The sequence below is a fragment of the Oreochromis aureus genome, linkage group 23, assembly GCF_013358895.1.
Source record: "Oreochromis aureus strain Israel breed Guangdong linkage group 23, ZZ_aureus, whole genome shotgun sequence".
NCBI lineage: Eukaryota > Metazoa > Chordata > Actinopteri > Cichliformes > Cichlidae > Oreochromis > Oreochromis aureus.
In genome coordinates this window covers 34258018-34274008 of record NC_052963.1, presented here as the reverse complement: position 1 = coordinate 34274008, position 15991 = coordinate 34258018, and the positions used below count along the sequence as shown (strand labels likewise).

Below are 15991 nucleotides of genomic sequence, written 5' to 3'. Positions count from 1 at the left end.
CTTCATTTTATTTATTTACTCTGCAGCCATATCAACGTATTTGCAGGGAGACAAAAATATTTATCTTTAATTTCAGTGAGGTGATGGCTGAGTCTATCTGTTCCTTCTGTATTTTATTCTCTGATTATTTCTCAGACTCCTCTACCAGACTGTCTCCTTTCACTTTCTTTTCCTCACAGCACCGACTCTCCAGGGATCTGTAATTGACAAGTGTGTACAATAACTAATCAGGAGCAAAGCAACTGTCCTTTAAAATGATGAATTAACTAAACTAATTTCAGATAATCCTTCAATAAACTGGGCGGCGATTGATATTTGAAATGCAGACGTCCCTCGTCTCTTTTGACTCGCTAACACCCAATCCTCCCAGAACAGGTGGTGTGATTGATAAAGCGCTGATGAAGCACTGAGAGGATTAAAATCAAATTCGAGCTCAACATGTCTGCGTGCCGTCTGACAAGCATGACCTGTCATAACAACACCCAGAACATAACACGTGCGCAGCGACATTACCTTAAGCACGAACCACAATTACTAGCGTGCATAAATGCCCAAGCTACGATGAATTAATTTGAAAGAGCAGGGTTTGGTCTAGTAGGCTCATTCGAGGTGTGTCTTACAAGAGCTTTGCCGATTTACATTCTGTTTCGGTGTTGATACCTAACCTTTCCCCCCTAAAGCTCTATAACTGGGTTTGTCAACATGGGCGTCTTTTGCAGATTAACATTGTCATGCAGTTATGCAGTAAAAACGAACACCGTGGGAAAACATAAAGTTAACCAAAATACCTGAAGTGGAAAATGAATATCCATAGCATAAATACATATGTTGACAAATCCCCTTTTTTCTTATGTGAGCACGGTTGGACAAGATGCTTGACTTCAGATTAATTGAGTTGTTCTGCAGGTGTCTAATTACCAGTGTTTCTCTATCCTTACATCACCTCTACAGTGTGATTAAGGAGACTTGTGAAGGTTGTCTGGGAGAATAGAGAAGAATAGAGCCGAACAGTACTTCTTTGATTATAACCAGCACCAGACTGCGGCATGACAGCTTACAAGGTTTGCAATCAACTAAACTGAAAATGTGTTGGAGGAGTATTTGAGCATCTATTTTATGCTGTGCTGTGCTTTGAAGCAACCTTTTTTAGCAGGAGAAAGGCATCTTATTACATTCTAAATCAATTGTTTGTATATAATTAATATATGTTTTATTTTCCTTCCAAACTAATTTTGCACATGAGCACGCTTTTAGAAAAAGTCACCTTGGTTTAGTATTTCGTGCTACACGGATAAAGCTCTGTGCATTTGCATTTATGGATGGAAATAAAGTTAAAATAGTTTTTCAGCTACTAACTGCAGTTCTTCACTGTTTCTTTTGCAGAATTAAGTGTAAACTGCTGGTGTTAAAGCTGCAATATCTACAAATATTTCATGTTTGAGGATGCATAAGTTTATGGAGTTTCACTTTTAGAGGTGTGTGGTCAGTCAGGGAAGCGGGCACTGTCAGTAGAGGCAACTGGATAAAGAGTGTAAAGATCCTTAGGAGCTTCCTAGTAGACAGCTGTGTACAGGGACCCTCTGTCCCCCTTTCCCCTCCATGCATTTTTCATCACACACTCCCTTTTTTTATACTATTTAGCTTTTCCCTCCCCTCTAAACTTCCATGTGGTGCGTGCTGACATGGCATTTCTCAGCATTGCACACAAAGCCCTCTGGTGCTCAGTGTGCTGGAGTTGGAGCACGTCTGTGTTTGTGTGTATGCTATGTGCTTGTGCACACATACATGCGAAACAGAGGACTGGGTTGGGGACGTTGTGCTCACTCACTCGCCACTGTCTGTCCCATTCTCACACGCTCACATCACACTATATGTGATCCCCCAGCCCCACAGGCAAAAGAAAAATAGAGGGAGAGAGAGAGCTCTTACGGAAAGTCTATTTAGTAAGTTGGCAGCACCCAAACTACAAAATAGTTGAGACTCCCTGCATAGAAAGGATCTTCTTAAATTATTCTGAGCGGAAATTCAAATTTCATTTTGTTTTGGCCCTAAGCAATGGGCAAAACTGCCTGGGTGAGATCAGTAAAGGTCAGGGGGAATTAAAATGCTTACTGTAAGGTTTGTCAGTAAGAGAGAGAGGAAGTAAAGAAGAGAGAGGGATAGAGGAAAAGGCCATCTGCCTGATAGTTTGGTCTAAGCTGATGAAAAGGAAAAGACAGTCCTTTTCCAAAGTAATGCTATTACGTACTAGCTTGACGGGTTCAAATTTTTTGCACTACCTCAAAAAAATCCTATTCCAAGACACACATTCTGCACGCTAAATCGGAAAGTATGGTAGTCTTACAGTTCACTGGTTTCTTAGACAGGGTGTAGGCTTTGCAATTTCTTTTCATGCAGGACACTAGATGATTTGCTGTGACAATAAACAAATCCAATAAAACTGATGGATGAAGTATAATAGCAATGCCAACATGTATCTGACATCGGATGAGGAATGCCAGCTTTCCTCTTGATGATTTGCACAACATATAGATGTTTATTTCATTATATATGAAGCAAAATATCCTCGAAATGAAAACAAATGGGCTGTCAGGAAGATTAGGGAGGTAGACAAAGAGAGCTGCCCATTCCAACAAGTGTGCAAGCTGAAGAAACACAAATTTACACACATGCACAAGTCTCAGTGTGTGCTTTGAAACATGTGTATAGCCACATTTATCTTTCTCAGTTCTGATATAAATCGACCCATCCTCCAAACCAGCCCCCCCCCCAAAAAAAGGAAGATGCCACAACGTTCTAAGGTTTGTAATGTCACTCAGCCTTCTCACCTGCAACAATAGTGTGTTTTTAGCATGTACTGCCACTTTTTTTGAGAAAATTGAAATGCCTTTATCTGGGATGGCAGAGAAAATAAAAGTGAAAGAGAAAAGCAAGTACATTGTTATATTGTCAAATGCATATTATTTTTCTCTCCAGTGAAATAGTCTTACAAATTTGCTGCAAAGAACTACCTGCTCGGCTGGTGTATGATGTTGCTTCATCCACTAGCATTAGCTTTGATGATGATGGCGACGCATCTTTCCTTTCTTATATTTCTGCTCCTTACAAACCTGTAACAATTTTTGTCATGTTGATAAAACACAAACCAGCACAGCTTTTTCTTTTTCTTTTTTTCAACAGCAAGCAGCTCATGTCAAATTTTTGTGTCAGGAGCCTCCAACGTAAGCTTTGTGCTGTATCTACAGTAATAATAGTGCAGATACCTTCAGTCATCACACACATTTCTCTGCTATAAATGCTCTGCTATAAAAACCTTTGCAGGAGTTCATTAGTACAGTGGTGCAGAACTCCCCAAAATGATTATTCTTACAAGTAGGGATAAAAAAAAATCACAAGAATATGAAAGCCTCGTGCACATGCTTGCCTTAGGCCCAAAAAACAGTACGGCTGTCCTGGATTATGAAATGCTTTCGGTACAATTACATCCTCTAAAAGGTGCAGATTGACCTTCTAGCCAATTAAAAGTGCACCAGCAGAGAGCAGATAAGGCAGCTTAGCTGTCAATGTGACTGACAGTGTTAGGTCCTCCCCCTGCAGTCATATCAGCAGTACAGAGGCTGTGCATACAAAAAACACACGAGAAAAAGTAGGGAAAAGGTTCCCAAAAAAGCGCCTCCAAGCCTAGCATCTTGCCTCCTGAAAAATCTGCTCCCACTAATAATATGGAAACAGTAAAGTATAAAAAATATGCCAGTAACGTGCTTTAGAGCTTATGCATTTACTTATGTATTTGCACCCTCGCCTCATACATCATTCCCCCCCATCTCATAACTGTTAACACTGCAGTTTTTTTTCCGAGTAAAGAAACGCTCGGCCCCAGACTACAATTTATGGAAACCAAAGTTGCTGGCTGATGTCATTCTGTATAGTCATAGAGTGAATCTGAATCCACTTTCACCGAGGTCTCTGTAGGTCTAGTCAGGTGAGTGCACGAGTGCACCTTATATTCCCCTACAGCTCTCACACTTCTGGCTGGGGAAAGCTGACATGCAGGGTGGCCTGTAAGCCTCTTTTGTCCATGTGCAGCAGAGTCATCTGCCAGCTCAGTTGCTCTTGCAGACAAAGCTTCAGAGAGATAGCCCATATTCTGGTACGTCCTCACTCTCTCTTGAGCTGGAGTTAGGCATGGCCCCTCGCTCTCTCCTGCTAAGCTTCCTTCAGTTCATCTCTCTCTCTCTGGCAAACTCATGCGCCCATTTTCCCATCATTTCTATTCACTTTTACTTGCTTTACTGTGTTGCTCTCTAAGATATTAGTTCGGCTTTGCGTTACTGCGAAAATTCCTATTGTCCTTTTTCTAATGATGGTTTTTCTGATGATAGACCCTTCAGTAATACATACAGAAAAAAACCCAACAATCATATAACCCTTATGAGCAAGCACTTTGGCGACAGTGGAGAGGAAAAACTCCCTTTTAACAGGAAGAAACCCCCCCCCCCCCACAGAACCAGGCTCAGGGAGGGGCGGCCATCTGCCGTGACTGGTTGGGGTGAGAGGTCAAGAAGTCAGAGGATACTGATATGACACATCGTAGTGGGGATTGTGGAGCTTGGTTTGATTCACCGTATGGTGAAGTCCTTAGTCACCTCTTTATGAAATCCATTTTTTCTCTCCATATAAGACAAAGTGAATTAATTGAAAATAAGCATTATCTAGGTTGGCTAATGAGTTACCTTCATGGCAACTCATTAGCCAGCCAAGATAATCACAGGGTAATGTGAGAGAAGGAAAAGAGATGGAGATACTGAGGCAGAAGGGGCCAAAAATGGGACCAGAGAGAAAGAAAAATAATGTCCGGGAGATGATTGAATCTGTAAGCTGAGAACAACTCTACTGTAAGGAAGAGGTAGGAAAGAGAGAAAAACTATGTGAAGGGGTGGTGGGGAGGAGGCTGGGGGAGTGGGCTGGCCATGGGGGTGTGTCCACCGTTACCCTCATGAATCAGTGTCAGTGGAGCGATGAGAAAATAATTAAGAAACAGGCTAGCGCTGTGTTGAATACTGCCAAAGGTAAAAGGCCCATTCTACTGTATAGAAATACAATCTGGACGGGAAAGAAGAATGGCAATAAATGGGATAGAGGAAAATGTGGGAGAAAAAAATCCATAATATAACGGATGCCAAAATGCCCTTCAGATGGCATTATGAAGGGAGAGAATATAAATAGCAGAGCCATATTGTAAATGTTTATATACAGTAGCTACGTAGGCAAGTTGCACAGCAGTTTCAGGATTTATGACCAGCGCCTTAATGCACTGAAGTCGACACAAAGCTGTGAGTAATATTTCACATTTGTTATCATATTGAGTGTAAATTTGCTGAGACGTATATGGCGGCGATAAAATATTTTAAGCAATTTCTGCTTCTATTCTTCTCCTTTCAGCTGCTCTCCTCTGAGGTGGGAGTGTAAGCTGTCAACTGGGCGATGAGCTGACTGTAACTGTACCGAAAGCAAGAGCGCACAAAACAACCGTGTACGCCAACATTCACACTTACACACCTCAGAGGTCTAAGATGGAACGTTTAGAGGAGGGAGAACCAATTCAGGGGCCTGTAATTGTATGTTCAAGGCTTCCAGCGGGGCCAAGATGCTGCTGGGATCCCCCAGTCAGCAGCACCGAACAAAGCAGCCATTAGATCGCATTAATGCGTACAATCTTTGCTGTATGTGCATTTTATGTGTTTATATGCGCGTACAAACATGTATGAGCATGTGTAGATGCACGGGTGAGTCTTTTAGGTGTCATATATACTATCCATCATCATTTCTGCCAGCGCACAGAAAGAATTCATGATCACTAGTTTCCAAATCCCCTCAGAAATGGAGAAGACTCGGTCGGTGTGTGGGGGACATGTTTGTGGCATATAGAAGCTCTCTTTTCTTATGAGGCTGCTGTTTGGTAACACGTTACCGTTTGATCTTAAGCTCTTTGGCCTGATTAACACGCTATAGGGCTTGTGATGCAACACTTACCAACCGCAGCCTCCTACTCATTGTAATCATGTTTGTTTGTACAATGTTTTTGGCTCGTGGTGTATACGGTACACCATGGACCGTGCATAGTAAATGTTTCTTTTAGTGTGCCTGTTGATGCAGTTGCTGTTCTGTGTGTATGTGTGTCTGTGTGTTTAGATAATTGCATACTTTGTGTGTTGCTTCCCGCGTGTTTGCAGTGTATACTTATATGTATGTTAAAGTAGTGGAGCGGAATCTGTCCCAGAGGAGTGCTTACTGAGGGATGCACTGTTTCTGAAGAATTACTATCAAGGCCTTGCGTGCACCGCTGTATGGCATTTTTACTGATGGTTTTTACGGGCTGCGGCTGCCGATGACAAGCCTCGACACCAACATGATGACACTATGACATGAAGTCAAGCCATTGTCACCACAGGTGCTGCAAGAGTTAGAGAAGCAGGTCTGTAGCGGCTGTTAAAGCTAACGTGTCAAAAATGAATTGTAGACCTAATGTATGGTTGACGTTGCTGTAGACTGTAGAGCATCAAAATAAAATATAGTATGTTTAGCATTTATAAACAATTAAATTCAGTCAGCAAATCTAGTTTTCATTCTTCATTCAGTCATATGAGGTTCAACAGAAGTGTTGAAATTGCACATCAGGGAGCTCCAGGTTTGATGGCTTTTTGGTTAGATCTACAGTATTGTTTTCTTTGCTGTGCTGTTTCCAAGCAACATCTGAAGTTGTAAGGGAAACAGCGCTAATAAGCTACCTCATTAGGGCGGGCGCATGGTAGGCCTTACGGTTTGTGCTGTCAACTCAGTGGGTTAGCATGCAAACTTCAAAAGACAGCTGCACACACACAGGAGTGCTAATTTAGTTTAGAAATTGGTAAACAAACTATTCCATCAACCCATATTTCTTCCTTAGTTAAAGGTGCGCTGGTGGAACCTGCTAACTGGGTTGTGTGTGATGTGGCTCCAACATTATGACAAAATGTGTCCATCCTCTCTGTGGCGTTAATGCAGCACATAAAAGACTCATTATTCAGAAGTTAATTTGGCAGGGTTTTCTCACCTCGAGGCCGAGCCAAACCTCAGGCTCACTGCCTTATTGGTCTCCATTCTTATCAGTGGTCCTTGCTATACCCAGGGTAGGAGGGATGCCCTCAGCACACCTATACACAAGAGTGCACACGTGCTGTACTTGCACACATCCATGCACGCATCTCATTAATGCAAACACAACCCTAGTTAGAGCCCTATATGTAATAAATTGGATTCAATTCCACTGGCTAAGAACTGTGATCTCTTAGGGTTAATTAATTTCATTCCATTCAGTCTGTGTTTTTTATGCTTGAACACATGCTGACACTGTTATTGTGTGGCATCCTGCTCACTGGAGAAGTATAATAGGCTTGTGAAGGAGGGAGAGTGTTTGGTATTCCTGCTACAGAGTGATTTTGGTTCTTTCTTTCTTCTGACAAGGAAGTATGCTACAGTAGCTACCTCTAATATGGTAGATCCTTCCCCTTCATAGCCTCTCCCTGGCTCTTATCTTCCCCTTCAAATGAGAAAACCTGGATGGCTTCTCAGGGCCCCTGTTTCTGCCTGGATGCTATCTCATTTGGTTTTAATATATTTATCCATTCATTATTGTTCCCTTTTATCAGCCAGCTAATATTGTTCATAATTTGTCCTTATCTGCAAGCCTGACAGTCAAATTTACACTCGGGCTCAGCAGACAGATGGAGAAATGACCCTTTTCCAACCCCTCCTTCCCCAACTCCTCTGCTCCTTTCATTCATCTCCTCCTCTCCAAACTCCAATGAAACATGACTGACAGCCCGCTGTATAAGTAGTTGTCATAGCAACCTCCCCATCCTTACGACAAGTACTTTTTCTCTATAGCGCACGCTCTCCCTCTGCCACAATATCTCTCACTCCCTCCATAACTACTGCCTTTCCGCTGCAAATAATTGAGAAAGAGACAGAAAAGGGAAATTTGAAAACAAGGGAGCGCCTAAAGCTGTTGGTATGCTTTCCCTCCTCCCTTCACTCCCATTTCCATCCCATTCCCTTCCTTTCTCACGTCCCTTTGCTTCCTTCATCCTACCCACCGCTGACAATGATTTACCCACTCCAATGGTTTACCTCTTTCATCCATCCCGGCTTATCAAGGACTACAGGACTGTATGCACAGCAACTTACAGTATGGGCTCATCACTCTCACTCTCCCACACATTTACTCTCTCCCTCTCTCTGCGTCTCTGCTTCCCCGGCTTCTCTCTTTTTTCTTTTCATCTTGTTGCTCCAAAAACTCCCATTCTGCCCCATTGCTATTCACAAAGTCTCAATCCACTGTCAAATTCTTGCATAGTAATGTAGCGTAATCATCAAACGCAGCGCAAGAAGTCCACAGTATATTAGACTGTGCTGGAGATGTGGTGTATTTTTGTTTATTGTGAGGAGGAGATTTTTTTTAAAACTTCCAGTGGAAACAAAGAGAAGAAAGTATTGTGCTTTTGAGCTTGAGAACACACGCATGAGGAAGGGATTACTGCGCTATTGTTTGTCATGCACGTAGTTTAATGGTTAGGCGACAGCATGAAAAATTGAGATATGAAATATTACTGATTTAATTTGCTTTAGTGCTGTTAACTCTAAGAGTTCACGCAGGGCCAACGTGCTTAGTCTGAAAAGTTTATATTGATTAGAGCAGCTTCAAATGGACCTATAAATCTTATAGGAAATCAATATTTATAACGAGACAGCACACTGCCAATTCATTATTCTGGAGTTTAATTTCCAATGCATTTATTCCAAACAAGCATCTGTTTAGTAACTCAGAGTAAATTAAACATGATGGGGAGGTGAATATCAGGACACCAGTGGTGTGTCACTGAAGTTGAATACAGTACTCTGCTACAGTGAGCTGTAAATGCATCTTAATGCCAGCATGCAGTACAGTTTTCACAGTGAACTTGCTGGTGGTTATTGGACCCCTGAATTCTTTAGGTGATGATATTTCTTCTTAATAACTACGGGGCCCGCAGAGCCTCTCTAATTTAATATGATATTCAACTTGAGTAGGTTGCGTTATGATGTAAGGAGACCACAATACAGATTACAATACAATTACTCACTTTTTCTGTATTAAACTGCACAGTTGCAGCAATTTGCTAGCCTCGAACAGCTATTGCTAAGGCATCCTTTTGTAAAGGTAGTGAAAGAGGAATGCTAGTTGCTAGCAATTTTAGCCTTTTGCATTGTTTTACAGTTGTATGTGACCTAATATTCAGTTAAAACAGTACTCAGTCAGATACAGTCCACTTACGAGTAGCATTACCTGAGAAAGATATTAAAAGCTGTCAGTGAATCACAAACTGAATTTAGTTTCTTTCACATAAAGGATGTTACACATAGCTGCTCCTGAATTACTGTGACAACTGAAATCAACTGAACATGGTCCAGGAAGTACTGGACCAGATGCATAAGGGTCTGCGCAAAAACAGCTACTATTTTATGTATGCACAGAGGCAGAAGGATAAATACACATTACTTTTATTAGACTTATAAAAGCATGCATAAGCATGGCACTCTTTTCTGAATCTCATCTTTAGCCATGAATTATTTTTTTAACTAAATATGAAAGAAAGATACTCTCCAGAAGAAATGGATAAAGGGAAAAATGGAGTATTTCATCGTATTAGTTCGGGATTTATGAAAGAAGAGCATACAAAAAAACAAACAGTAAAGGAAAGAAGTAACAGAGGCTCTGCCAATTTATTATCACAGTGTCCAGATTCTTTAAAAGATCCAGATTTCAGAATCGGTGTAATGAAACAAGGTATTGACGAAACCAAAGGAAAAGGCTATCTTTCCCCCCCTCTGTTTAAATCAGTATCATTCACACAAACAGACATATGCATATAGCTTTGCACTGCAGTGAAAATGCAGATTATTTGTAATATGTGCTGCAGCTTGTAACACAGCAGTGATTAAACAAGAGATTAGTATTAACTACACTTGCAGCTAGCAGCGGCTTTGCAATTAGCAGCAGCCTTGGGTGCTGTGAGAGTTTTGTAGCTGCAGTTAGTGGATGGAAGTTAGCAGCAATAGCAGTCGGCAGCACTCAGGCGGGTTAAGGTGATTACCGAGAAAATGTCAATACTCTGTAGTTACAAGATAGTTAACAGTGGGGCATGCACTCATGTGTATACTGTGCGTGTGGTCATGGGGGGAGAGCTGTTATCTCTAATCCGCTGTATCAGGGGACGCAAGGGTATCCTTGTTTCTGCGTCTGATTTTTTTCTCCCTCCCTTTGTCCCTCATTTGTTCAGTTTTTTTTCCTCCCCTGTCAGATATGTGTAAATGACTGTAGGTGTTTTCACTCTGTTTGTGTCTGTTTGCACACCGCCTGTGCTGCAGTGTTGTAGATAAATGAGATAATGTTTCTATTGGCAATGAACACAAGACCTGAATTCCCAAGGGAGCGTTTTAGTTGAGAGCAGCCAGAGCAGAATCCTAGACAGTGGAACAGATCTACTAGATGATCTGTTTTCATGCATTGTTAGCTTGTTTTCAAAGCACATTTATGTTCCACAACATGTACTCCATCTCTCTCTTTCTCTCTCTCTCAGCTGCAGATTAGGAACTTCTGCTAAATACAAAAGAAGCAGATACACTGCAGTCACCATCTGCACATGTCTCCATACCTCTGTCACACATAATGCAAAAATAAATTAGAATAAACACAACTTTAAAAGACAATAACACTGTGAGGCTTTTGTGTAATTCACTGTGAACTGATATTGTGATACAGTGAAGAATGAAAGGCACAGAACTGTTAAAGGTTCTGCACTGGTACTTTTCAGACCCACATAAGCTACTACCTACAGCCAAAGTAGGTACAGTAGGAGCTCAGATGGCCTCCTCTCTGTCGCAGGACCGTATGTAAGATTTGGTCTGACGGCATTCAGGGAAATATGTGCAGTCCAGCCCCATCCCCCACTCTTGACTCATCTCGCTGATCCAACCTCAGAATTTATATTCTCCCTCCAGCAAAAGGAAGGACCATCTTGGCCTTTCATTTTCCAGTTCAGGGCTTTTCTTTTTTTGCAGATAAATGCTCTCCAATCCACCCTGACAGATGTCACATTGCATCACTTCCATTTTGATACATAGCCTCTGATCCTGCCACTTGCAATAAGGAGCCAGCACCAGGGATGCCCCTCCCTAGACAACGCTCTGACACGGGTGATTATTTTAAAGGTGCATCATTGGGGTTGCTGAGCGCTGAAACCGAAACTGGGCGCCATGTGCATACACACTCTCTGCCGTGCTCGCTGCAGGAATGTGGGTATCGGCTTGTGTCGGGGTCAGAGAGCAGCAACGGCACGACACAATCAATAGTCGGTGCAGGTCACCCCGACACCGGGCAATACCCCTGGCAGCGATTTTTTTGCTGCTCTCGAGCTGCTAGTCCTGCCTCTCACTCGGTCTCTTTGCTGTGATGGCACAGGTCAGTGTTGGAGAAACAATCTGTATAAAAGGAAGATTTTAGAGCTTCTGCTGCCAACTGAGACATGCTGCACTGTGGCATTAATCATGGAAGGCCAGAGTACATCAGTAAACACAGCGTGTCAGGTCAAGGTAAAGATCAGATCCCAAAGCATTTAACAGGACTCGGTGGCGTACGGGCTATCTGTTGAAAAGTCAGCGTTATTCATGGCGTGTCTGCCAGCCTTCGTTGCTCACTGGAGAGACACGCCATTGTTCACTGAAGAGCACACTGAAATATTTCTCTGGCTACACAAAAAACACTGGATCAGCAGCAATTAGTAGAGTAAGAGAGTGATAAAGGGAGGAAGGGAGGGAGGCGGGCAGTTGAAAAAGAATGAGGGGAAAAATGTAGAATCAGCGAGAGAATAAGAACGCAGGAAAGAGATAGATGAATAAAGGGGAAGGAGAAAGAGTGAGTAAAAGAAAGAGAAAGAGGGGGAGAGAACTGGAGCTTTCAGCCAGTACAGTGTGGTGTGTAGGAGGTTAGAGCTGCCTGGAGCCCCTTCCTGCTTTTAAAAGGACCAAAGACTCTCTCATTGTCTTGGGTCTCTGTGGCTGCGTGTGTGAGCATGTGAGAAACCTCTTCATTAGTCTACCATTTCCCTCCTTTCTTCTTTCCAGCCCCTGACCACTCACTTACCCCCTGCTGGTATAGTATATGTGCCCACATGGGACTAAACCCACTTATAGTGGAGATTTAAAATGATCAGTCTGGGAAAAGAGATAATACAATGTGACTCGAGGCCAACCTGCACTAAATAAACTAGACAGTTACTTTACTGTACCGAGGCTCTGCGAAAGTGTCTTTGTTCCTGCGGAAAATGAGACTTCCTTTTTAAATTGCTGTCTCTGTTCTACCAACAGTGACTCTACTGTACGTTTCACTATTGTATGCTCTTAAATTGGTTTCATAATTGAGGTCAAAGTTGTAATGTAATCTTTGGACTCTTGTTTTTGTTCCAGAAGACAGGAAGTTGTTTGTTGGGATGCTGAACAAACAACAGACCGAGGAGGACGTCTACCGCCTCTTCGAGCCTTACGGAGTCATCGAAGAGTGCACGGTCCTAAGAGGTCCTGACGGAAACAGCAAAGGTAAGAGCCGTGATACAGCTGTCAGCATTATTTAGGTCACTGACAAAGGAGTGACAGTGCATCCGAGTGTGTGTGTCAGCTGCGGTGTCTCAAATCTGTGTGGCGAATCCATCAGATATAGGTCAAGTAGCCCGACTGGTTAATTGATATCAGAGATTTTGTTAGGGGTACATTTTTAGTCTTTATTTTATCGTTACTGTAATTAAGATAATGTTTTTGCTTTTAGTCTTGCTACTAGTCCTGGAAAACCCAGCTCTCTAACCACATGTGATATCTTGCTGTGATCCCACCAAATTCAGCAATGATTTTAAAATTACCCTGTTGACTTTGCAAACACTTTTTCAGTATTTACCTGAATTTCCTGCATGACAAAATCCCAGTCATTATTCTGCTGCTGTCTATTGTTTTGAATGTACCGCTGGACTTTGCGCAGGTACTGAAGTGTTGATATCCTGAAGCCCTTTCTGAGATAACCATGCAGCAAAGAGCAAAGAGACCAGTGGTTTTTCATGTCTCTAAAGCCTATTCCCCAGCCGGCGCTTATGGAAATCGTTATGGAATTATATCTAAAAGGGTTTGAAGAACATTCTGACTCTGCAGTACGCTGGAGGAGGAGAAAAGAAAGACGGATGTCAAAACGATTCAAGTGTCCCCACTGTGCGGATGGGAACGAGTTGCATTCTTCTTTGTGGCTCTGCAGTATTTATGCTCAGTCTAAGTTAACTGTCAACACTCAAGTCATTATCCTCCATTACATCATCGCAATTATCTTTTTCTAGTAATGGCTGAGAGTATCATTTGAAAGTCTTTTTATAGTAATAATTATTATTAGTAGTAGTAGTAGTATTAGTAGTATAATTATAGCATATCAAAAAAAAATTAATCACCAAAAACATGTGTTGCATCTCAAAGTCCTGTGATACAAAATGACATGTAGAGAATATTTTATGCTTCCTCACTGCTTCACATGTTCAGTTTTTTTTAGTTTATTTAAAAAGGTGCAGGAAGTGTTAAATGCATAATTGTACTGATATATGGTTTGTACTACTGTAGCAAAATCCTTGTCCAGGTCATCGTGAGCTCTAGCCCAGTTCTATTCATATATCAATAGGGGGCAGTGCTTTGACAGCTGAATGGGCATCGTGATAGGCTGGTGTCCATATGCGTAAGCCCATTAACAGAGGAAGAATGGCAGGGTGACTGGGTCAAGCAGAGAAGATGATAAGGAGACTGACAATATGAAAGATTAAATAATTTTAAAAAGGAAACTTAACATGAAAAAATGAAATTAGGTGAAATGGCGTGTAATTATAAAAGGACACAGTGGCTCAGTGGATAGTCCTGCTAGCTCAGACAGCAGACCCAGATTTAGTCCGCATGTGTTTCTGTGTCAGTCGCTGGGCATCTTTGTTCGCTTTAGCTTTCTCACATTTTAATAAACCGAGCTCAGAGACCTGCAAGAGCACTCGGTTGGTCAGTTGCTGTAAGTTTCACAGAGAATGCATTTTCTTTTGTCTTGAATTAGATGGTGATGCATCTTTTAGTTTCTGCCCCTTCAGTCGTTTTTACTAAGGGTACTTTCTTGGTTGATTTTGAAAGAAAAAGGCATCATAGCCAGACCCTAAAGAGAGAAAATCATAGTTCTTTAAAGACAGTACAGCAAAGAGGTTTGATTGTTTCGGGCCTTGTTCAAATCAGAAGAAGTGATCAGAACATCTTGTCGTAGAAACAATTAATTGTTCTGAGAGCCTAGATGGTTTGCTAGTTAAGTTTAGCCAGTTTAGCTCGTATTTAATATGCACAGACAGGCATGTGGTGCTAAATAGCATGCTTTTCTGCTTCATCAGTGCAATCTCTTGCCTGCAGCTTCTGCCTGCTTGTCTGCCTGCCTAATGCCTGGAGTTGGGCAGCCTGCTGTGCAATGAGAGGCTCTCACTGCACAGTGATTTCTGTGGTGTCAAATATAATTCAACTATTATTATTAATTTATTAATATAATGTACACTATTAAAGGCTCACTTGAGTGAACACTGTACAGGATATACAATATATATATATATATATATTGTATATATATATATATATATATATATATATATATGAATGTGTAAATGTACTTCTTTGTATGTCTGTGTGTGTTTACCTGTGTGCGGTGTGCATCTGCTCTTTCTTCCAGGTTGCGCCTTCGTTAAGTTCTCCACACACACCGAGGCTCAGTCTGCAATCAGCGCGCTCCACGGCAGCCAGACTATGCCAGTGAGTACAGCCGTCTCCCTCATATAAAAGCACAGAAACCCACTCAGGCCACAAAGCATCTGTAACATCCACAACACTTCAATAGCTGCAGTCCACGTGTCTTGCTTTGGAGCTGTAAATTCTCAGCTTCGACGTTTGAATCAACTGAATCCATCTTTATAAATATGGCAGATTTTTAAAAAAGATCCAGAAACAAATATTCTGCTGTCTCTGTAATTAACACGGTACTTGAAAAAAATCCTAATCTGATTTCCAGATAAAACTGTTTAGAGTGATAATTGAATTTTGGATGAGTCATCAATCAGTAGTTCTGTTTGCATAATCAGTGGATAGAACTCCAGTGTGAGATTACATTAGCTCCTTATGTAAGCACACTGTGTCCTCTGAATTCTCTCCGCACTAGCTTTACTGCGAGCACAAAAAGCTGTACTGCTCATTTGTATGAGTCTCGTGTTTAAGCAGGGTCCCTGTATACCTGATTGTGTCAAAATAAAAGCTACTTACTCTGCACTTCAAACCTGAATAGAGTTATTCTCCATGACATTCGGCGAGCGGACAGAGAGTCATGTCTTGTTTTATACAGTAGCCTGAAGTATACTTTGCTTTCATCCTCGTTTTTGTTTCGGCAGCTCTCGTCTCAGAAAGGCTGGGACAGTGAACTCTCTCCCACCCTATCTCACAGGTGTTGTGTTTCACTGTATGATTTCATTATTAATGGTTGCCAATGTGTGGCTCGAGAGAGAGGAGCAGAGAGAACCACTTGAAGCCAGCTGTGCCATTTTGGCGCAACCTCTGAGTCAATCTAAGTGCAAATGACTGCAGGTCATGAGGAAAGACTCTGGATGTCCATTTTCCATAGATACCCTCCTTCTGTGTTGCTCCATTCCCCTATCTCTGCTAGCTCTCTGCCCTCGCTCGTCTCTCTTTGGCAGCCTCTCGGGATATTAGGCAATAGACTTGTTTACTCCACCTTTCACCACATTGGCTGCTGAATTATTCATCCAACTATAAGCAGGGTGCTGAAGGGATGGGGGGGAGACTTGGAGAGAGAGGGAGAATGAGA

The 15991-nt window shown here is 41.9% G+C and overlaps 1 protein-coding gene across 5 annotated transcripts in view; it reads left to right on the top strand.

Moving 5' to 3' along the window:
- Positions 1-15991, top strand: part of celf5a (cugbp, Elav-like family member 5a) — a 175961-nt gene that overhangs the window by 128742 nt on the left and 31228 nt on the right. For 3 of the 5 annotated variants that reach the window (XM_039606281.1, XM_039606280.1, XM_039606278.1), the window contains exons 4-5: positions 12544-12672; positions 14849-14928. In XM_039606281.1, coding sequence (XP_039462215.1) covers positions 12544-12672; positions 14849-14928 — 209 coding nt within the window. The remainder of the gene's footprint in view (positions 1-12543; positions 12673-14848; positions 14929-15991) is intronic. The other 2 variants (XM_039606282.1, XM_039606279.1) reach the window with 1 other exon arrangement.